The sequence below is a fragment of the Hippopotamus amphibius genome, chromosome 5 (genome assembly GCF_030028045.1).
Source record: "Hippopotamus amphibius kiboko isolate mHipAmp2 chromosome 5, mHipAmp2.hap2, whole genome shotgun sequence".
In the NCBI taxonomy this organism is placed as follows: Eukaryota; Metazoa; Chordata; class Mammalia; order Artiodactyla; family Hippopotamidae; genus Hippopotamus; species Hippopotamus amphibius.
Genome location: NC_080190.1, coordinates 165,807,289 through 165,831,364, shown reverse-complemented (window position 1 = coordinate 165,831,364; position 24,076 = coordinate 165,807,289). Strand labels below are relative to the sequence as shown.

Here is a 24,076-nt window from a genome sequence, read left to right as displayed (position 1 = left end):
TAGGAAAGAGGACTTCCGGAGAGAGGGAACAGTCATGGACTTCTGAGAGACACTGATACAATGTGAGGAACGGTGAGTAGTTTGGGAGGGCCATCGCTTAGCGTGGAAAGCGCTGCTCTCCCAAGAAAGGAGACTACGTCCAGAAGCAGGGCTGGATGGAGGGGCATTACGTTCCAGCCTAAGGAGATTGGGCTTTGAGAACGAAGATAAAGAGGGGCCACTGACAAGCTATCAGATTCATCCTTAGCAGGATAACACAGATAACAAATTAGAGGACGGATGGTTGGGAGTGTGGACGTGTGGGGAATCAAAACCTTTGGATATGCAATTAGCAATCACGTCAGCACCACCCCTTGCCCTTGCCACACCTCAGTGGTCTCCCTGTGCTCTTACGGTAAATTCCAACTCCTTCACATAACAGTCAAGGTTACTCACCATCTGCTCTTTTTACCTTTCCTGCGTCCGTTCCTAGCATGACTCAATATGAGACTAGTTGTTCATATATCTCAGAAAGCCTCCGTTGTCTCTGGATTAGCAATACCCCTCCTGGTGCTCTCAAAGCAGCCTCAGTTAATGCAGTCAGAATACACGTCCACACGGCACAGTCGTCAAGGACAGGGGTGACGCAGCCAGACTGCCTGGGTCTGCAACTCAGTCGTGTCACATACTAGCTGTATGACCTCAGACAAGTTCTTTAACCTCTTACTGCCTCCATTTCCTGATCTGAGAAATGGGGTAAGAGTAGTATTTACCCCACAGGGCTGTTCCGAGGATAATGTGAGTTACTGTACATAAATCACTAAGAAAGACAGTGGGCACAGGATGAGGTCAGCGAGAGTGTTAGCTGTATCTGCATGAGTTTTGTCTTTCTCCTGTACTAGAATATGAAATTTTGACCCACGGTTTGTCTTTTATCTCAATATCCTTGACATTGGTCCAAGCCCCTGGCACATACGGAAATTTAAGAAACTTCTCTGGGATTAATGGAGGAAACAAATGAGATAAGCTTCACGGACCTGGGTTGTCAGAGATGTGCCCCTGCGGCCACTCCTGTTTATTATTCACTTGCGACTTCCATTTCTCTCCAGAATATTTAGAAAGAAAAAGAGAATCCGCCGTTCTTTTTCTTCTCTCTTCAACCTCAGTGCCTCTGAATCTTGGCTACATGGAAGCATCCTTGGTAATGTCGACTCTTCCCCCAATGAGGACGTCTGGTTGGAGGGGGTCAGGAGGCTGGAAACAAACCATTGCGATGAAAATGGTGAGTCTGCATCTCTTTTTCCATGGTGAAATAGCATTTCCAGATGGGCAGTAGCAACTACGTGGTCCTGGACAAATGCGAAAAGCAGGGACAACAGTCATTTTAATATAGAGGATGAGCCACCTTTTAAATATTCACCTAAAGTCCTCTCCATACTATGTATATGATGCAAATGCATCTATCTCCATCTCATACAAAATAGCCTAATTTAAATGTGTAAATTATTAAGTTGATAATACCCAGAACATATTTGCACATCTCCAGTGGATCTTCTCTGTACAGGATTTGGGTGGAGAAAGGATACCAGAATCAGGGTTCAAGTCCTACTTTGGGCACATTTTGATAGTTACTTAACTTTGCTAAGTCTCAGTTTCCTCATTTTGAAAACAGGATTTGTATACGTAGTATAATAATATAACACATATATATTCCTACTGAAATTTATGCTGTATGTGTAATGTACCATATATACATATTATGTAATATGAATATATTCACTTCACCACTACCATCCGCCCCCCGCCCCAGTAAACTAGAGACAGGGGCCCCCTAGGAAGTAAGTCATATTATCATATTTATTATAATTATGGTAAAAATCAAAGTTCAGAGTTCAGTGACTTGCCCTGTTCCTTTAGTATATAAATAGCAGAGTTAGAATTCGACCTAGGTCTGCCAAGTTTGAAAGCCCAGCCTCTGCTCTATTGCAGGTAAGGGTTTTGCTCTCTTTCCCAGCATATACCTCATAGCCCAGGCCCAAAGAGCAAAGCAAGAGGAGTCATATAATACAAACATATAATAATTTAAAGATATGGTCCTTACATGTCTACTATGTTTCTCAACCTGCTTCACGGGCAGAAAACTCAAATACAAAAAAATATGTTTGTTAAAGCTTTTTGATTTGCAGTAATTACAGATTCACAAGAAGTGGAAAAATAAATAATACAGAAAGCATCTGTGTACCCTTCACCCAACTTCCCCCACTGGTAAAACTTACTCAATAGTACATTATCAAAAGCGGGAAATTGACATTGATGCAAGACCATTAAGATTTCACCAGTTTTTACGTGCACTTGTGTGAGAGTGTGTGTGCATGTATAGTACTAGATTCGTTTAAAAAATAGAATAAGTGCTTGTTAAATGAAGAAACAATTCCTTATATAAATAAACTGGTAATTAAACTGCGTGTATCCTAGTTCCCCATAATAACAAGGATGTATAAACAGGACAAAGATAAGAGAAAGATGCAGGGATGTAGGGGGTAAGCCTGGAAGGATAGGCTGAAGATATTTGAAGAAATTTCTGTGCCGTGCTGAGGACTCTGGACTTTATCTAATCAATCAAGGATATTTTAGAAGGCTCTTTTATTTTATTTTATTATTTTTTAATTGAAAAGTATCGTTGATTTACAAGGTTGTGTTAATTTCCGCTGTACTGCAAAGGGATTCAGTTATACATACACATAAATTCTTTTTAATATTCTTTTCCATTATGGTTTATCATAGGATACTGAATACAGTTCTCTGTGCTATACAGTAGGACCTTGTTGTTTATCCATTCCATATATCATAGCTTACATCTGCTAGTTAGTAGAAGGCTCTTAAGCAGGGCAAGGATCCAATCAGATTTGGACATTTAAAGATTACCTTTACAGCACCACGAAGTGTAGATTGGATGGAAATACCTAGTGGGAACTCAGAGGTAATTAAAACCAACAGGCACACCAAGGACTGTGGCTCTGGAAATAGAGGGAAGAGACTGAAGGAATCTTTTTCAAGGTAGAATTGACAGGCTGGTGACAGATTGAACGTAGTGAAGAGAAAGTGGGAGGAATCCAAGAAAATAGATGTGTTTAATTCGGGGGACTGCATGAAAAGTTCTGCCCGTCACCAAGGCCTGGAAGACAGTCTGGCCGAGTGATGTCTGGTCTTCTATTTCTACGTATATAAAATGAGAAAAATAGTAGCACTTGGAATTGTTGCGCGGATGATATGCAATAATTCATGAAAAGGGCATATTAGCATAGGGGCTGTTGTCCTGCTCCATACGAATTAGCTCTAAAAGGCAAAAAGGCACAGATTTGGGTCAGGAAAAGAGACACGGAATTATATTTCATGTGAGTTAAATTAGAGGTGCCTATGGGAAGTAGACAGACAGCCAGTAGGGGTTTAGAAATGTAAGAAAACAGATCAGGAGTAAGGAAGGATCTGGATATTGATTTGGAAGCCAATATGAGAAGCAGTAGAGGTCTTTGAAATAAATGAGGAAAACAAGTGGATGAGCAGAAAGGATAGTTAAGAAAGGGATTTAGGAAGTTGAACAGAAGCTCTAGTAATAATTATCCCTAATAGTACTGAGTGCTGTGGACCAGTTCTATTGCAACAAATCCATATGTTATGTCATTGCTTCTCTCCGGAATCTATGAGGGAGTATTGTGTGTGTGTGTGTGTGTGTGTGTGTGTGTGTGTGTGTGTGTGTGTGTGTTAAGTGTGTGAAGAACGCAATGTAAGATTTACCCTCTTAGCAAAGTTCTAAGTATACAGCACAGAATTGCTAACTATAGCTGCCATGCTGTACAGACCTCTAGGATTCATTCATCTTATAGAACTGAAACTTGGAATACCGAAATCACGCAGCATTTTTCCTTCTGTGTCTGGCTTATTTCACGTAGCACAGTGTTCTTAAGGTTCATCTATGCTGGTGAGGATGTAGAGAAAAGGAAATCGTTGTGCACTGTTGGTGGGAATGTAAATTAGTACAGCCACTATGGAAAACAGTAGGAAGGCTCCTCAAAAAGTTAAAAATAGAACTACCATGTAATCCAGCAATCCCACTTCTGCGTGTATATTCAAAGGAATCAAAATCAGGGTCTGAAAGAGAGGTCAGCATCTTTATTCATTGCAGTGTTACTTACAATAGCAAAGATATGGAAACAACCTAAATGTCCATCAGCAGATAAATGGGCAAAGAAAATATGGTATATACATGCAGTGGAGCGTTATTCCGCCTCATGAAAGAAGGAAATCCTGCCATTTGCAACAACAAGGAGAGGTTATTATGATTATCCCCATCTTACCAACGGGAAAACTAAGGCAAATTAGATACTTTTCATGGGGCCACCCAATTAGTAAGTAGCGTAGCCTGAACTCAAACCCAGGAATCTTGAGCATGTACTCACTATGCTACACCCAGGACAGGCACTTTGGGGGAAATTTCTTGGGCAGAGAACCAGAAGAGCACAATACCATGAAAGAAGACCATATAAAGGAATGACTAAGGGTGTGCAGCTCAGTAAAGAGGTCGTGTGTCCTGGAGCCTTAAAGAAGCCTCTGGTAAAAACAAAACAAAACAAGCTTTTGCACAGCGAAAGAAACCATAAAGACAAGAAGGCAGTCCTCAGAATGGGAAAAAATAGTTGCCAATGAAACAACGGACAAAGGATTAACCTCCAAAATACACAAGCAGCTCATGCAGCTTAATACCAAAAAAGCAGATAACCCAATCCACAAATGGGCGGAAGATCTAAATAGACATTTCTCCAAAGAAGACATACAGGTGGCCAACAAACACAGGAAAAGATGCTCAACATCACTAGTTATCAGAGAAATGCAAGTCAAAACCACAATGAGGTATCACCTCACACTGGTCAGAATGACCATCATCACAAAATCTGGAAACAGTAAATGTTGGAGAGGGTGTGGAGAAAAGGGAACTCTCCTGCACTGTTGGTGGGACTGTAAGTTGGTACAGCCACTATGGAAAACAATTTGGAGATTCCCTACAAAACTGAAAATAGAACTATCATATGATCCAGTCATCCCATTCCTGGGCATATACCCTGGGAAAACCATAATCCCAAAAGAAACATGTACCATAATGTTTATTGCAGCACTATTTGCAAGAGCCAGGACATGGAAGCAATCTAAATGCCCATCAACAAATGAATGGATAAAGAAGATGTGGCATATATAAACAATGGAATATTACTCAGCTATAAAAAGGAATGAGATGGAGCTATATGTAATGAGGTGGACAGACCTAGAGTCTGTCATACAGAGTGAAGTAAGTCAGAAAGAGAAAGACAAATATCGTATGCTAACATATATACGGAATCTAAAAAAAAAAAAAAATGGTACTGATGAACTCAGTGACAGGACAAGAATAAGGATGCAGATGCGGAGAATGGACTGGAGGACTCGAGGTTTGGGGGGGCAGGGGGTGAAGGGGAAGCTGGGACGAAGTGAGAGAGTAGCATAGACACATATATACTGCCAACCGTAAAATAGATAGCCAGTGGGAAGTTGCTGTATAACAAAGGGATCAACTCGATGATGGATGATGCCTTAAGAGGGCCAGGACAGGGAGGGTGGGGGGGAGTCGAGGGAGGGAGGGAATACGGGGATATGTGTATAAATACAGATGATTGACCTTGGTGTACCTCAAAAACTGGTACAAGAGTGTAAAGCAATTGTATTCCAATAAAAAAACAAAACAAAACAAAACAAAAAAAACAATCTTTCCTCAGAATCTTTCATCAGAAGGCAACTAGACCTACTGTATAGCACAGGGAACTCTATTCAGTGCTCTGTAATGACCTATAAGGGAACGAAGTCTGGAAGAGAGTGGATATGTGTAAACATATGGCTGATTCACTTGCCGTACGGCAGAAGCTAACACAACATTGTAAATCAGCTATACTCCAATAAAAAAGTTAATTTTAAAAAAGTATCCTTGCAAGGCAGAAATGGAGACACAGATGTACAGAACAAACATGTGGACACCAAGGAGGGAAAGCCTGGGGGTGGGGGGGGGTAGGGGGTGATGAACTGGGAAATGGGGATTGCCATATATACATTACTAATAAGAAAAAAATATCAAATTGTACACTTTAAATATATGCAGTTTATTGTAGGTCATTTATATCTCAATAAAAGTCCTTAAAAATTAACCAAAGGATCCTTTACAGAGAAAAAGCTTTAATTTTGATGGAGTCCAATTTATTGCTTTTTTCCCTTTTATGGATCATGCTTTTCTTGTTGCATAAAAACTTTTTCTTAAAAAAAAAAAAGGCAACTGGAGGTGATCCTGTCAACTCCTACATCCCTGACAGCTCGGCACAGATACCTGCAGTAAGAAGAAGCCCTCCTTCTTTGATTGAGATATAATTCATGTTATAAGATTTATCACATTGACATGTACACTTCAGTGACTGTTTTAATATATTCACGAGGTTGGTGAATATACTAAAGTTGGTCAGAAAACCATGACTACTTTCTAATTCTAGAATATTTACTTGCATCACACCAAAGAGAAACACCATACTCACTATCAGTCATGCCCCATTTCCTGTCACCTTCCCCATTAGTAGACCATTAGTCTACTTTCTATCTATATGGATTTGCCTTCCTGGACTCTAATAACGTTTTTTTTTTCTGGAGGAAAAATTAAACCTTATTTGTTTTTAAAAACCGAAAACACTAGGAAAATACATCACAGCCTTGAAACAGCAAACAGACAGGCTATATTATCATTTCAAGTACTTAAATTGGTAAAAAGACAACAAGGTCCTAATCAAAAAGATAAGGTACCAGAGCAGGGGCAGGAAAACTGCGTGTTACAACGGTCCTGGCGAAAATGTATTTGGTAACAGGGCGCTGCCCTTCTTTTGCTCTAAAGGAATCACAGCTCACCCCTGAGTTGCTGACTTTTTCATCCTTGACTTTGTGTTGTCAAAGGATTGTCTCAATCGAGTTCTGTTATTTCGGGGGACAAAGTCAGCAACACTGGGTTTAGACCTTCATTCCACTCTGTTTAATGAAAACCAGGTTTTTCCAAATCCAGTACTTCATAACTCTCTTAATTAAGCAGCCAACAGGTCTTCTTTCACTGTTCATTCCTGGATGCTAGTGTACAACACGATCAAAACCTCCTTGCCTTTCAAGGGTGGGCTGCTTCTTCCTCTCATTGGTGACACTGTTGCAGAAGCGGCTTCCTTCTGCTGACCTGATGCACTTGGAACATCCATCTCTTGGTTCAAGGCTGATTTTCTGGAACACATGGGGCAAGTCTCTTCTCTAAAGCAATGTTTTCCCAAAGTGTGGGTGAGGAGGCAGACGCCTCCAGGACACAGCAGTAGTGAACGCTGAATCTCACAGCGAAAGAGAAGCTGACTGCTGTCCCGGCTCTCACCATCTTTCTGATAAAACCAAGGAGGAGGGTTCAGATTAGAGCCTAGGAGCTTTAAGACTCTTGAACACTCACTGCTCTCTCTTTTTAACAAAGACCAGGCTCAGAGGTTTCCCCTACAAAAGTATTTAGGGCAAATTTTAAATAAGGTCTCATTTTCATTGTACTTGTTTTACATTTACTTTTCCTTTAGCACATTTAAATGATTGATATAAAGTTTCCTTTAAAGTGAAAGAGTATAATGAAACAATCTAAGGAAATATGAGATGGCTAGGAGTTAAGAAGGCTCCGGGAGGCGGCAAAACTCAGGAAAATGATTCTTGGATACCTAAAGTTTGGGAATCACCGTGCTAAAGGCAGAATTTTACATATTTGGAAATTAACATCTTGTTTTCCCATCGTTGCCTCTTTGAAATATGTCCAAACAATCTTAAAGCAATTGGACCACAGCAGTGCTGCACATGCATGAGGTATCTTGTTAAAATTCTCATGGTTTCCAAATATCTTCTAAATATAACAAATCAAACCACCCCCCTCCAAATCAGTAATTAGTCAACCCGGGTGCACACAGGACTTTGAAAGCTCTCATCTCTGCCGTCAACTGTAATCAAATCTTCCCCAGACTTCTTGTTTTCCAGATTTACCCCAAGCCTCGTGACTTTTATCAGCAATTTATTTTTCTTTGGAAGTGCCGCCGAGTTAGAAGACTTGAGAAGAATTCAAAATTAAACTATTTTGCTGTTCTCTCTCTGGGCAATGGATGCAATCAAAACTTAACTTCCTCTGATTTTCTTTTGCTTCATTTTTCAGGCTAAAAAGGGTTTTGTTGTTGTTGTCATTGCCTATTTCTTTTATCCTTAGCTCACCCCTTCCACAGCTGTGTCGAGATACCTTTCCTCATTAGTTGCAATTCATCCTTTAGCCTTGGCGTTTTTTAGCTCCCCAGACCCAATACTGCAACTTGGGATGCATCCCCAGAGCCCATGAATCATATCGATAGAGGATCTAGGATTCACGCAGGGAGGGGTAATGAGGACTTGCCGCCCTATATCTGCCAGTCCCAAGAAAGAAAGACAGGATGACCTCAGACAAGGCACCCCCGCCTGAGGTTTGCGGTTTTTCTCTTGATCTACTGCCTCTTTCCTAAATATCTATGATGACAACATCTGTATTTGGCTTTGCGTTTTCCTCTATAGCAAACAATAATGCCCATTTTACATGCAAGGATAGGGAATGTGCTCGGGAGAAATAGATTTATCCTTTTAAAACAGAAGTCTACTACACTGAATTTAAATAAGTCAGGAGAAACAGAATGAAATTAGTATCTTCAAATTTAATACCAAAGAGCTATTTACTGAAACCGTTGCGGCATTATGACTCTTTTATGTATTATTAAGGTTAGAGGGGAGAAAATGTCATTGAGGGAAAGTGAGTATTGGGGGCAAACCGTTTCTTTTCAGAGATGAAAATTCCTTGATCCTTTTTTGTTAAGATTTTTTGTGGTTTCTCCTTTTAAAGCCATCTCTTCTTTTAGAAATTCTGTGTAATATTTCCAGTATTCTACATGAGATACATTTTTATTTCATCTAACTCTCAGTGGCAAAGTGTTAAGTTCGACAGAGCAGCCCTGGGCAACAGTGCTAGAATATTTTTACTGTTGTCATATCCTCACCCACATTTTCCCAGATCTTAGTTCAATGCCACTCAAGAAGACATAATCAGCCATGAAAGTTACCAGTTCCTTCTCACTTCTATGTTAATTTGACCACATAGCTGCCTGTTTTTTATTTAAACAGCTTTATCGAGGTCTAATAGATATATGCAGATGTACATATTTAATATGCATAATTTGATGAGTTTGGACATTTGCAAACCCCTTGTGACGTCATCACTACAGTCAAGACAATAGACACCCAACACCTCCCAGAGTTTCCTTGTGTCCCTTTCTGGAGTTTTTGGGGTTTTTTTTTTTGTTTGTACCAAGAACAAAACGCGAGATCTACCTTCTCAACACATTTTGAAGTGCGTAAAATAGCGAATTGATACCTGTAGCCACTGCGTTCAGCAGACCTCTAGAACTTATTCATCTAGCATCACTGAAACCTCATACCTGTTGAACAACTCCTTATACCCCCCTTCCCTTCAGCCCTTGGCAACCGCCATTTTATTCTCTGCTTCTCTGATTTTGACTTTTATTTTTAACTTTTTATTCTATATTGAAATATAGCTGGTTAACAATGTTGTGTTAGTTTCAGTTGTACAGCAAAGTGATTCAGTTATATATACATGTATCTATTCTTTTTCAAATTCTTTCCCCAATTAGGTTGTTCATGATACAGAGCCGAGTTCCCTGTGCTATCCAGTAGGTCCTAGCTGGTTATCCATTTTAAATATAGCAGAGTGGGGGAATTCTCTGGCTTTTCAGCGGTGTGGACTCTGTGCTCTCACTGCCGAGGGCCTAGGTTCAATCCTTGGTCAGGGAACTAAAATCCCACAAGCCAGGTGGTGAGGCCAAAAACAATTTTTTTTTTAATAAAAAAAATATAGCAGTGTGTACATGTCAATCCCAAACTCTCTACCTATCCCTCCCCCCACACTTCCCCCGGGTTACCCCTTAAGTTCATTCTGTAAGTCTGTGAGTCTGTTTCTGTTTTGTAAATAAGTTCCTGTGTATCATTTTTTTTAGATTCTGCATGTAAGCCATATCATACAATATTTCTCTTTTGACTATTTTAGATGCTTCGTGGGTAAGGGTGATCATGCGGTATTTGTCTCTCTATGACTGGCTTTTCTCACTTAGCCTGATGTCCTCCTGGTTCTCCCTGGATGTTGGCAAATGGCAGGATTTTCTGCAGTCGTTCACCTGTTGATGGATCCTTGGGTCGTTTGCGTATCTTGGCTGTTGCGAATAGTGCTGCAGTGAACAAGGTCCAGGACTTCCTCTGCATCCTGATCATTACGGGATGCTCTGCGTGTTTCACTTTTTACTATTTCCTTTTTCTATGGCAACCAGCAGGGATGCTTCTGCAGATTGCTTTGTCAAAAGGCAGCGAGTTGTGGGTGGGAGGGTGGGAGGAAGCCTGCAGGGTTGGCAGGAATTCCCGTGTCCAAAAACATCCGTACATTGGCTCAGTATCCAGGCCTGTCCTGTGCATTATAGGATGTTTAACAACATCCCCGGGCTCTATTTCCTTAGATACCAGTGGCACCCTCTCCCTTCTCCCCTGCCCAAGTTGTGACAACCCAGAATGACTCCAGGCATTGTCAGATGTCCCCTGGGGAGAGAAGTTAATTCTGGTTAAGAAGCACTGTCGTATGAGGCCCCCAAGTGTCTCTTGGAGTTCCACAGTCATTCCCAACTTCCAAAACAGGGCTGGGCCTCTCCCCTATCTCTCACTGCTCAGTGAGCACTTCAACACACAAGGCACCTCATGTTACACCCATGCTCCCACGCCCATGAGATAAATCTTACCTCCCCAGTGAGCATGACTCCTGAGACCCTTCATGATTTGACCACCACTTAGCGGTCCAGCCAGAACCATCTTCCAGGACTCCCCACACTCATGGGCCCCTGTCTGGGAACCCCCCACATTCTCTCACTGGCTAATGTCTTTCCTTCTCCTCTTCTTCTTTCCCTCCTTTCTCCTCCTCCCCCTCCTCCCCATTCTCCTCCTCCTCCTACCCCCTCCTCCCTTCCTCTTCCCCCTCCTCCTCTGTCTGTGTCTGCCTGGACTACCCTCTTCCTGCTGTCTCTCTGGAAGAACTCCTACTCATCCTCCAAGTTTCCACTGAAGCACTCAGACACTCCCTCCTAGGCTCCATCTGGACACCTTCTGCCAGGCTTCCGCATAGCCATGACCTCATTGCCTCCTAACTGCGGGCTTGCATGCCTGTCCCTCTCCAGCCAAGAGTGGGGCACAGCAGTATCTACTTTGACTTCCTGCTCCCAGCCTCTTGAGCTGTGCCATGTGTGCAGGTAGACAATAATTCTGCATTGAACGAATCAGTGGATCTGCCCTCCCAGGGCCCATGAGGCTTTTGCCTTTCCCTCTACCATGGCTCCCCTTCCCAACTCCTCCAACTTGGCGCCTTCTCTGGGGCTGTCAACTGTGGGCTGCCTCAAGCTCTCCTCTCTGCTGTTATTTTCCCTTAGTCACTTTGTGCTCCAGACACGCCATGAAAACAGAAGTTGGGAAAAAATATCTTTCTGCTCTTTCAGTTCCAATTCTCTGCCCTTCTTGAGACCATTGATATGATCATTAAAATCATCAAACACACACACACATGTGCGCGCACACACACACGCACGCATGCACGCACGCGTGCACTGAACCCTTCTGTCTTTCCAGGAGGTGATTTTGACTGTTCTGTGACTGATGACTGGGAGTCGGAGAAGCCAAATGCAGAGTCTGTGAAAATCTCTTTTGCCAGCCACGTCGCATCTCAGAGCCCCAGAGAAAACTCCCACAACCCACCTCCTCAGGCCCAATCGACGGCTTCTGAACATTTCCAAGAAAACATATCAGATCATCCAAGTGAGTTGTTTTTTTAATCTTTGCCACACCCAAATAATTCTTCCTTTCACGTCCTAGAGATGACTAACGTCTCCTTAGGTTCTGGTATCCGCCTGTGCCCATGTGACGCATTCACAGAGGAGGTGATTGATTTGGAGGTGTCATTGTAGAGGCACCAGAAAGACTGGCTTTGCAGTGTTTTATTTATTTTTTAAAAAAAACCCTGAAGACATTTGGCAAAATGTTAAGCTTGGCTGAAGCAGAGTCGTGCATACACAGGTGTCTGTTATTAGCACCTTCATACTTAGCTGTGCCTTTGACACGTTCAATAAGAAGAAAATGAAGGAGAGAAAGAAAAGAACATCCTTTCTTGCTATGCCCCTGGCAAGAGAAGTCAAAACATATCAAGGCATTGGTATGTCCTGTCAGTAGTAAGTCTGAAATAAATTCAGCAAGCATCTCCCTTAATCTCTAGCTTGCTTATATCAGATTAATCGTGTTTGCACACAGTGCTGCCTCAATGCTCTGTCGTCAGCTTGCCAGCGTTCAAAGCCCAGCGCCCATTTATTAGCTGGAACTCAGAAGCAGTTTACCCAACTCTCCCAAACTTCACATTTTCATCTGTAAAGAGAGATGATCATAGTTCCTACCTTGTAGAGGATTCAAATAATCTGTGTCAAGCACTTAGCATATTGTGTCATGTATACTAAGCACTCCAAAAATGTGAGGTTATGGTTACATAAGATTGAGGTTAAATAGACAAATAACATCTTGTCTTTATTTGCCTTCTGCACATCATGAATATTTATTTCACTAACCACTTCTGCTCCCAAAGACCAATATGCCCTGCTTTATTTTGTTCCTAGTACAGCTATTAGATAAGTGTTGAGGGTTTTTTGGTTCCCTTTCCAGGTGTTGGGATGACAGAGAGGGCAGTGTTTATTGTTTAGACAGTTTCAAGGTGATCGACACCTACTAAGTCTGCACAGCCACCTCCTCCAGGGAGCCCACCCTGTTTTCTGAGGAAGAGGTGTCAAGTGACCTCTTTTGGGGTTCCTGCAGCTCTCAGGACTGCCCCTCTCATGCCCATTTCCTGCACGGCTCTTGCATGTTGCCTTTCGTATCTCAGCCACTGAGCTCCTTCGAGATGGGCACCATGTCTTAGGCGTCTGTAGATTCCGGACTTCCCGTACAGTGCCCAGCACAGAGCAGGGCCTCCATGACTGTGGAGGACCACTTACGTGTGCTGTCTCCACTTGACAGATAAGAATACTCAAGCTCTGACCAGTCAAGGAAGCCTTTGTACACGTTCTTTGTTGTGCCTGGAATGTCTCCCACAGGCTATACCCGGAAGGCCCCTGCTCTTTCTTCAAGGTCCAGTTCCGACAAGACCGTCTCTGGGGGGCCTCCTCTGCCCTCTGCTGGCAGGTGGGGGTAGCACTTGGCTTCCCTGAGATGCTATAGCACTGAGCACCGTGTATCTCTCTGTTGGCACCCTCTTTCTTTGCCTCGCCTGGCTATGAAGCCCTGAGTGGACAAGGTCTCCACTGGATTCTATTTTATGTCCTTCACATGTAGGTTCTGAGGGTGGCATATAGGCGTGCATGGCATCATCATTACAACTCAGGGCTTTCTGAGTTCAGTGGAGGAAAACCCAACTCAAAATGCATGAATCAATCATTGAATGTATTGGTTCATATTAGTAAAACTTCCAGGCAAAGACTTCAGGTTTCTGTCAATCTCTACAAGTCTCTTTTCTTCTGTTTTGGTTTTACTCTTTCAAATGCTGTTTATTACCCCATAGTAGTTCCTGCTGGGCCTGTGCCTACAACGTCCCGTGTTCAAGGCCAGCAGAGAGATTATCGGCTTCTGAAGATAGGGCCAAGAAGGCCGGCTTCGTTGGCTCTGGAAGGGTCCTATTTACACAACAAAACCAATCCCTTTGTCAATAAGCATGTGAAGCTCCAAATGGCTTGGAGTGGATCAAAGGCTGGGAAGGAAATCAGTCTCTCCACGGGAACCATGCCCTAGGAGAAGGGGGAAGGGAACTTCCCAAGGAAAATATGGGCACTGCCACCAAAGAACAGCAAGTAGATGCTGGCTATTCTCAATACTGGTAAGGAAATATAGGGAAAGAAAACAGCAATTTTAACTCGGTATGAAAAGATTGTTGAAGGAGACATGCGTGGGGTATATTACAAAGAGGGAGCAGGTATGGGCCAAGGGGGAGTTGAAGGCATCCAGGAAGGCTTCCTGAAGGAGGTTACGCTTGAGCTAAGTCAAAATAAATGCTAAGTGAACGGCTACTAATGGAATGAATCAAAGAACACCTTGTCCACACTCACACAATGCATATCTTTATAGAACTTGAGTTTAAACTCAGTCGTCCTTCAGTATTCAAGTCTAGTGATCTTTGCAGCTTGTCAACCTAGACTTATTTCTGGGAGAAAAATGTGTTTCAAATTCTGTATGAAATCAGAGGAGGCTAAGAATAGAAACACACTTTAGAAGGATGGTTGAGTGTTCAATCGGACCCACAATAATTTATTTAAATCACAGTATACATGAAATACTGTACATTTGCAGTGACATCATTCACAACTGCTATATTTTGCATTACCAATCTCCAGTGTTCCGCCCGCATTATGGACTAAGCAGGTTTTTGTTAGCTGACTCAATCTCCATTCAGAGCGTAAATAGCAAAAATAAATACATTCATAACTCAAAGTTGTTCCAAGTTTTAAACAACTGTTGCAAAACTGAGCTTTTGAAGCCTTTGGCAAAAATTAAGCTGAGGTCTGTTCTATTTTCCTTTAGATCTTTATGTGGTAATCCTTAAACCAGCTCTGATTTCTTTTAGGTGATTAGAATTTACTCAGGGTCACAACTGGCTTAACTCTTCCATATGTAACTGCTGGAGAATTTGCAATCATTTCCACTGGGGCTTAGTAGCACTGAAATATTTTACGATAGCAAAGAGTTTTGTAAGGACAAATAGTTCAGAATATTTATTCTCTTTTTTTTTTTTACCCTTTAGAGACTCCCCGTATGCCAAGTTGCCGTTCTCTTTCCCTGCCCTGTTTTAGGCAAACATGATGTTCTGGTTAGATGTGGTTTTTCAGTCTTGGTTCTGGCCCCTCAGAGCTGTGTGACCTTGGACGAAGTTCATCATTTGAAATTTGGTCTTCTCATTTGCAGGACTTTGATAGTTGTTCCCGCCTCACAGTTTTGTTGTGTCAGTGAGATGAGCTGATGTATGAAAGCTCTTTGTGAATCACAAGTCACTCCACAAACTTGAGGCATTGATATTATCATCATCCTTCCAGTTAGGTTTCTGACATTCACATAAATTCTACAAAGCCTTTCCCCAACATTAAAGTAAAAGGCAAGCCCCAAACTGTTTATGTAACGTAATCATTTATTTTTTTTAGTGATAGGAAAAAGCTGATCATTTTCGGAAGATATCTAATGAGTGGTCCTGTACAACATTAATTTGCTCTTATTACCATGACAAATTACTTGAGCTGACATATGTTGAGAATCATTTTTTTGGTGTATCAAAAAAAACTGTTAGTATGATTTTGTTGTTCCCAGATAATTCAATCAGCCATGATTTCTAATACATTAATTTATATTTTTCCTATTAGAAACCAGTTTGTTACCAGAGGTCTCCTTTCAAGCAATCCTGCTTGCTGCGTGCTTAACCATGTCTGTCTGTGCAAGGTAATTCAGATTTTATGTTCTTGCACTGGTGTTTCATAATTAATGAAGCTGTAATTGATTGATGATTTCCTTGCCTTAGTCCACAAAGCATTTTAGGTAGCTCTCTGGTTAAGATTTTGCTCATCTGTCTGTTCTTTGCCTTTTTATCTACCACCTCCCTCCTCCCATTACCTGACAAAACATACCAAAGGCAGTGGATCTTGCTAGAAATTGGGTTTTTACCATGCATTATCCTTTGTTTAAATCCTCAGTGACTCCCTGTGATACATACAGGCTAAGTAACCCTACTTGAAATTCAAGGGCATGTGAAGTCTCCACCAGGGGACTCGGCGTCCCCTTTGGGACTCCATCTTTCCCATTATGTTTCTACCCTCACGTAAGATGTCTCCGCAGCATCTCCGAGGACATAATGCTCTTGCCTGGTTATAGACGTGTTTCTGTCCTACCCTCTGTCCAGCATGTCCTTCCTTTTCGTTTCTTGCCCAAGTCTCCAGGGCAGTGATCAAGCCCTGTTGGTGCTAAGCCCACTTGTGCCTCAGGGCCTTTGCACTTGTTATTTATTCTGCCTACTACAGTATTTTTTTTTTCCGGAGAAACAATAACTTGTGCCCTTATTTCTTTCTGGAATCTGCTCAGATGTCACATTGTCAGAGAGCCCTTCCTTGACAACCCTGTGTAAATAGAGTACCATTCTTTTTTTTTTTTTTACTTAATTTATTTATTTATTTTTGAGGTACACCAAGCTCAATCATCTGTATTTATACACATATCCCCGTATTCCCTCCCTTCCTTGACTCCCCCCCCCCCGCCATGCTCCCCATCCCAGTCCTCTAAGGCATCATCTGTCCTCGAGTAGAACTCCCTTTGTTATACAGCAACTTCCCACTGGCTATCTATTTTACAGTTGGTAGTACATATATGTCTATGCTACTCTCTCACTTCGTTTCAGCTTCCCCTTCACCCCCCACCCCACCAAACCTCGAGTTCTCTGCATCTGCGTCAGTCCATTCTCTGCATCTGCGTCCTTGTTTTTCTCTTGTCACTGAGTTCATCAGTACCATTTTTAGATTCCGTATATACGAGTTAGCATACAATATTTGTCTTTCTCTTTCTGACTTACTTCACTCTGTATGACAAACTCTAGGTCTGTCCACCTCATTACATATAGCTCCATCTCATTCCTTTTTATAGCTGAGTAATATTCCATTGTATATACATGCCACATCTTCTTTATCCATTCATTTGCTGATGGGCATTTAGGTTGCTTCCATGTCCTGGTTGAGTACCATTCTTGATCGTGCACATCTCACTTGGCTTTTCTTCAGAGCATTTATCACCACCTGACCTTTTTTACGTTCACTTGTTTAAATGTTAGTGATCTATGTCTCCCTACAAGATTGTAAGCTCTTTGAGAACAGAGACATTGTGCTAGGGGCTCATCGATATTTGCTGAACCAGTGAAACAGGGATGAATGGTACATCCTGGGGTCTTTGTGGTCCTTGCACTTCAGTCAGTAAGTGCTGCTTGCTCTCAAGTCCCTCGTTTTGATAGTCAAGTTCCCGACATCACTTGGGGGAGTTGTATTTTTAAATACAAAGTCCTGGATCCCATCCCCTGAGATACCAATTTAGATCTAGTGAGAATCCGTACTTTAAAACAGCTTCCCAGATAATTATGAGGTTTGAGAAGTATTTTTAGATCATAATGGGACCAAAAGAACAAAAAGGGGTGGGGGGGGGCAGTCCTGTAGTTAAAAATAAATTTGCAAAATTCTGCATTATATATCCCAAGTTGGAGGATGGCAATGTGTATTAGCATAATAAAGGCTCAGTGAACTAATGTGGTGAAGAAACTTGTTTAGCTTTATTTAATTTAGCTTTCCCCAAACTTAGCTGATCATAGAAGCTTTTCTTTATTTCACAGGACTGTTAATGAAATGATCCTCTCAGGTTAATTTCTGTAAACCCCCCCCCCCCACCTCTTAAGAGGAGGACTTGACTCTCCCCATCCCTTGAGTCTGAGCTGCATTTGGAAACTTGCTTCCAAAGAGTAGTGTTTAGAAAGAGGGGGGAAAAGGAAACTTTACAGTTGAGAAACTGACAAACAGTACCTCACATGCTGAAGGTCAACATCAACCGGGGTGAGATATGTTGATGGCATGTACCCTTGATACGATGAGGACGGCACTTCACCTCTAGCATCTTCTGAATCCCAGTCTAACCATGAGAAAAACCCAACTTGAGAAACACTCTCCACATTTTCTGACCAGTACCCCTCAAAACTGTCAAGGTCATCAAAACCAAGGAGGGTCTGAGAAATCGTCACAGCCCAAAGGAACCTAAGGAGACATAATGCCTAAATGTCATATGATATCCTACATGGGATGCTGGAAAATGGATCAGTTAGGGAAAAACTGTAAAGTTCAAATGAAGTGTGGAGTTGAGCTATTAGTGATGCACTGATGTTGGTTCCTTATAATTATGATAAAGGTACCATGTTTCATAAGATGCTAATAAGAGGGGAAGATGAATGAGGGGTATACAAGTATCTGTATTATTTTTTTCCAGGTTCTCTGTATATCTAAAGTTATTCTAAGGTAAAAAAAAATTAGTTAAGTAAATAATTGGTTTTTTAAAAAAGAACTATTCCTATGGGCAACAGCATGGATGGACCTCATAGATAGTATATAAGTAAAAGACGACAGATACAAGAGTCTGTATGATTGTGTGTGTGTATATATATTTTTTTTCAAGAAAAAGCAAAACCAATCAGTTACTATAGATGTAAGAACAGTGCCTAATTTGGGGGGATAAAGTGGAAAGGATCAACAAAGGAAAACTTACAGGGTGATAGAAATATTTTATTTCTTGATTTGAGTGATTATAGGGGTTTTGTTAAAGCTCAAAATTTGTTAAAGCTCAATTTTAACAAGTTTTTCAAATGCCTATAAAGAGATGTCAGATTTTAATCATGAATGCTTCAGGGTGGTAGGAATTTTTGGTGACATTTTCCTTTCACCTTTGTATTTGTAATCTCTTTCAATATTCATATTTTGAGCACAAAAACTATACAGATATTATTCTTCAAAAAGAAAAAAAATCCACTCTGTGACACAGTCATCCATCAGATTGACAAAGACCCCAAAGTTTAACATCCTCTTTTGTCAAGGTTATGAAGCGGTAGGCATACAGATTTTCTCCTTTGTTTTTTTTCCTAGAAGTTTCATACTTTTGTGGTTTACATTTCAGCCTATGACTCATTTTGAGTTACATTTTGTGTTAAGGTGTGACGTCTATGTGGTGGTTAGTTCTTCTGCGTGTCTATACAATTATTTAGACACCATTTGTTCAAAAGGCTCTCCTTTCTCTATTGCATTGCTTTTGTTCCTCTGTTTTTAAAAAAATCACTTAACTTGTATCTGTATGGGTCTATTTCTGGACTTTCTATTCTCTTCCATTGATCTATATTTCTATCTCTTTGCCAATATTACACTATCTCTATTACTGTAGTTTCATAGTAAGTCCTAAAATTGTCCGTCTATGGTAAGTCTAAAAGAATATCTCATGCATTGAAAGTATACTATTAGTTTGCTAAGCCTGAGCAATCCTGCTGTTTCAGGTGGTTTCTGGGAGGAATCATAGCCAGTGTCTTCACATGCTCCTTGGCGATAACCATTGCTTGTAAGTAACTGTTTCCCAAATTACTGCTCTGATTCCTGAATTTCACTCCAGTTTTGGGCATTCAAAATTATTTTGTCTTTCTTTTCCAAGATGTTGTCAAGTCATCCTTTCTCGGCATTGCCAACTATTTGAGTCACCACCTGCACTTGGTAAGTGTCCCCTGTGTTACTGTCGCTTATACAAAGATGACCACAATCTGATATCTGAGTATGCTTTCTGCTGAGTAATGGATGGCAGTGACTACGTACGGAAAAGGTCCTGATAATTTGTTCTGAAGAACACTTTCTGTTACCACTAAGACCTGATAGTAGTATCAACCTGGCTCCTAAATTCTTACACCAAAATAGATAGAATTAATTTTTTTAATTAATTAATTTATTTATTTAATTAGCTGTGTTGGGTCTTTTTTGCTGTGCGCGGCCTTTCTTTTAGTTGCGGTGAGTGAGGGCTACTCTTTGTTGTGGTGCACAGGCTCCTCATTGCCGTGGCTGCTCTTGTTGTGGAGCACAGGCTCTAGGCGGCATGGGCTTCAGTAGTTGCAGCACATGGGCTCAATAGTTGTGGCTCATGGGCTCTAAATCGCAGGCTCAACAGTTGTAGTGCACAGGCTTAGTTGCTCCGTGGTAGGTGGGATCTTCCTGGAGCAGGGATTGAACCCGTGTCCCCTGCATTGGCAGGCGGATTCTCAACCACTGTGCCACCTAGGAAGCCCCTAGAATTAATTTTTAAGGCAGTAAGATTTAGAAAATAATATGAATTTTAAAATTTTAAATAGTTTTTAAAGGGCTTTTATAGATTCATAGCACTGTACTTCATAAATACCTCCTATTAAAAGGCCTTTATCTTAGAGTTTCCCAAAGAGCTGGCAATCTGCCTGCGAAATGATCTCAGTTACAAACTGTGATTTCTCCACCATCTTTCACCCACTTAGCAATCCCCCTATATGCTGACTGCCATAGTTTAGCATATTTCAAAGGATTACTGGGGTCTAGGTGAGGTGCTCACAGAATCTCAAACAGCCTGCAAAGCGCCATCCCCTTGCAAGATGGATTGTGTTCATTACGCGCATTTCAATATGGCTGCCAGAGGCCAACTCCCAGAGTTTGGAGGCTGAGGTCTGTAATTCAGATTAGTTTGCTGGCCTTTGCTCTTGACACTCTGTTGCCTTATTTATGAAATTTTTGTGTTAATTCTGAAATCACGGTGGGGCTTAGTGAAGATTTATTTTATTTTGGACTCCAGCCAGTATTGATTTGCTGACATGCTGAGCAATGCTTCCCTTCATTTCCTGGCATTCCAGGTTTCTAGGGTCAGGCGTTGGTATAGCTAAGTTTTATTTAACCTGATAGTTAGAAAATTGGGTCCTGAGGTCAGCTGAGAAGTCCTTATTCTTTAGTTCTTATAAATTAATGACATTTGTTTAAAACTCTTTTAAGATACCCACCTTTCTCCCTCTAGCTACAAGGCTGTGCACAGGCCTGTCTCACACGAGATTAATTATAGATTGGCATGCATGCTCAGCTTTTAGGGCTGAGATGTTGCACCGGTCAGGACTGGACTAACCTATAATGTCTGGACAAAAGACTTTCAACCAAAGAGTCAGTTTGTAACCCAACTTTCAGAAGTGTCAGATGGTGCAAATTATAGAAATCCATTTTCTTTGGGTTTTTAATTTGTATATGTACAATTAATCAGAATGACAAGTATCATCCTGTAAGGAAGCAGATGTTTGCATGTCGTGCTTTGAGAAACTCAGCCCTCGCGGGCATGGGGACATCTGCTCTAGAATCAATGGGCCAGCTTGTTTGAAAAGCAGATGTATGGATCCCAGTTCCAGAACTTCTGAATCCAAATTTCTGAGGAGGTCTTTCTTATTAACAACTTCTCTAGGTAGTTCTTTGCACACTAACTATGGGAGTCTTGGAAAGATGCTTTGTAAAGATTTTACCCCTTCATTTCTAAAGTGGCATCGCTTAACCTACTAAATCTTTATTGAGAGTTTATGAATTTGTGATGCATTCTGTGCTGCACTGGGTGTCCAGTAATGTTCAGCAGACATTTATGGAGTCTCTACCAAGGGTCAGACACTGTCGTTAAGTGCCAGGGTTACAATGCCAAGGCCTCGAGATTTCAGAGTCTAATTAGAGGGATGTGTAAAAGGCAAGGTGAAGTTGTATTTTTAATACGATAAGTACAAGCACAGAGTTAGCACAGAGGCTGTGGGATCACCAGGAGTGATGTTTGGCTAGACCAGGAGAGGTGAAGAGGGTGGGCAGGGAAGGCAGGCTGGATAAGCCAGCATCTGACCTGCAGGTGTTATGTCACCTGTTGCTTTAAGGGCATCTCCCACTGTTCTGTGCGCCTCATAAATGAAATTAGATCAAGACTAGGATGATATTTCCATCCTAAACACTCTCATCTATGGCTTCATTTATGGAACAAGATCACTTCTTTGATTACTTGTGTATATACTTCAACTTGCTTTTCTCGCATTCCCTCTCCATTTCTTCCTGTTTCCTGCCCACCTGACCTCATACACACACACTCTTGCATTCAAGATCTGTGAACACAAGGACTATTGACTTCATTTCTGTATCCAATGCCTGGAAAATAGTAGGTACTCCATAAATATTCATTGAGTTGAATGTATTTGCTGTAGAATTTCTTAAAGTACTTCCTTTAGAGCCAAGAGCTCTGCTCCTGCATGTTAAGATTTTGCAATCTTCTTCTTCACATATAAATGTATCCAGAAACCAATAAGCCAAAGATATGGTTATTGACATTAAGAGTCAAGAATGACCCATAAGTCTCCTCCAATAATCAAGGAGGAGAATCTAAGGGAATGACAGACAAGCACTGAATTCAGTTCAGCAAACATTACGGAGCAGCCCTGCCACACCTGTCCTGCAGCGCACATAGTTAGATTAGATGAGGTGCCTGTTCTTTAGCACTTTATACTTCTCAAGTCACATCCCTTTTCATACCATAATGCAATTCTTATTCAGCCTCTTTCTTGGTTAAATTTAAAGTCTGCAAGTTTGGAGCCTGTCTTTACTGCTCACCATTGGCTCAAAGGTCCCTTTCAAATGAAGGTCATCAGAGGTATTCCATGTTGTCAATAATGTGTTAACATCGGGGGTGTCCATTTTGCATTTATGACATCACGGTAGCAAAATGAATAACATCTCTTTTCTCTACTTGTCCATGCAGAAATGTATGTTTATATAGCTGGTGAAAGATGAATCAACTTTAGGGAGTAGAAATATGGGGAAAACCCACTTGTTACCTTATAGGAATTTCTATTAGAGAAGGGGTGGGGAGAAAAAAAAGACAACATAACAGAGTAGTTAACTAAGTACCAAGCTGGGATTAGGGACAAAAATCTCTGTAGCCTCTCCCAGGAAAAGGAGAGAACTGAGAACCAGTGGGAGGAAAAAGAGCTGGGACCCCACTGTTCTAGTTTTGATTAGTCATTCTAGTTGTGTGTGTGTGTACGTGTGTGCATGCGTACGTGCACATGTGCTCATGCAGTAAGTCAAGTAGATACTGCATCTCCTATATATGTGGATGGATTCTGCATTTCTTTTCTCCTTTCTCTGATCTAGGTTTGCCAAAATTTGACAACCATTCAGGAGTGGCTCTGAGGAATGTCTTCAATCTGAATATCCGGAAGTTGTCCAATATGTAATCTGCTGGGAATCAGCTGTTTTATTGCAAAGAGTGAACAATTGGAAACAGTGGATAATTGAGAAAAAATGCATTTTAATTTAGTTATGTAGTTTTAAAAAAATCTCAGTTTTGCCCTCACAATGATAATATGCCTATGAAAATAATAGTGATTTGTCCTTCCTTTGCAAACACGAGCAGTTGAAAAGGAAAGGACTGGGAAACATGACAGAGAACAAACCACCTGGATGAATGTTCCCCTATTGTACCTTAAGGCAGTGGTTCACAAACATTCATTTTCATTAGAGAATTCCATGAGGGCCTTCTAACAGTGCAGATTCTGGGGCCCGCCTGCCTGCACCTATTCCTTGCTGAACTGCTGCAATTGAACAAGAAAAGGGAATTTACACAATCAACACCAACTGGAAAGTAAATAAATGCGGTTTGTACATAGAATATAATGTAGAAAAGGTTTGCAGTTCTTCCCAAGGAATGGCCTCACAGGAAGTGGTGACAGTAGGTGATGGCTGATGGAAAATGGGCAGGAGAGAGCCATTGTTTAGAGAGTTCTTCTTCTGAACAAGTTTCTTTACCAAGTTTTCAGTCATCTTTGGACTCGTGATTACCTTTCACTCATATTGAAATTCAAATAAAGATATAACACACAAAAAATGCCTTAGGAGTGAAATAAAGGCAAAACACCACAGTGCTTTGAAATACATAAAAATGGTACGGCTGCACTGCTGGGTCACAGGAGCTGCAGTGTCGCCAGCCCTCTTGCTTGGTGTATGTTCCCAAAGCAAATGTGGCCTGTGACTCAGATTTGTTTTGTATGACATTCTCTGGCTAGAAACTTGCTTGGAGAAAATTGTCTTTGCTTAAAACAGGAATGTCAAAATATCACTTTTTATATCAATTGTATCTAGTGCATTTTTGGTTGAAAAAGTATTATACTAATAAATAAATGGAGTCATCAATGACTTGGTTTGGTCAAATACTAGTTGACATGTTTCATGAAGGTATTTTTCTGGATGTAATTAACATTTAC

At 41.2% G+C, this 24,076-nt stretch overlaps 1 protein-coding gene across 1 annotated transcript in view; it reads left to right on the top strand.

Moving 5' to 3' along the window:
• The window catches only part of TMEM71 (transmembrane protein 71), a 28,558-nt gene extending 4,702 nt beyond the window's left edge, over window positions 1–23,856 (top strand). Inside the window, exons 5-10 of the mRNA XM_057736150.1 lie at window positions 1,089–1,261; window positions 11,794–11,979; window positions 15,606–15,681; window positions 19,301–19,362; window positions 19,453–19,511; window positions 22,968–23,856. Of these exons, the coding sequence (XP_057592133.1) occupies window positions 1,089–1,261; window positions 11,794–11,979; window positions 15,606–15,681; window positions 19,301–19,362; window positions 19,453–19,511; window positions 22,968–23,006 (595 nt within the window). The 3' untranslated portion in view covers window positions 23,007–23,856. The remainder of the gene's footprint in view (window positions 1–1,088; window positions 1,262–11,793; window positions 11,980–15,605; window positions 15,682–19,300; window positions 19,363–19,452; window positions 19,512–22,967) is intronic.
• Window positions 23,857–24,076: the final 220 nt, after the last annotated feature.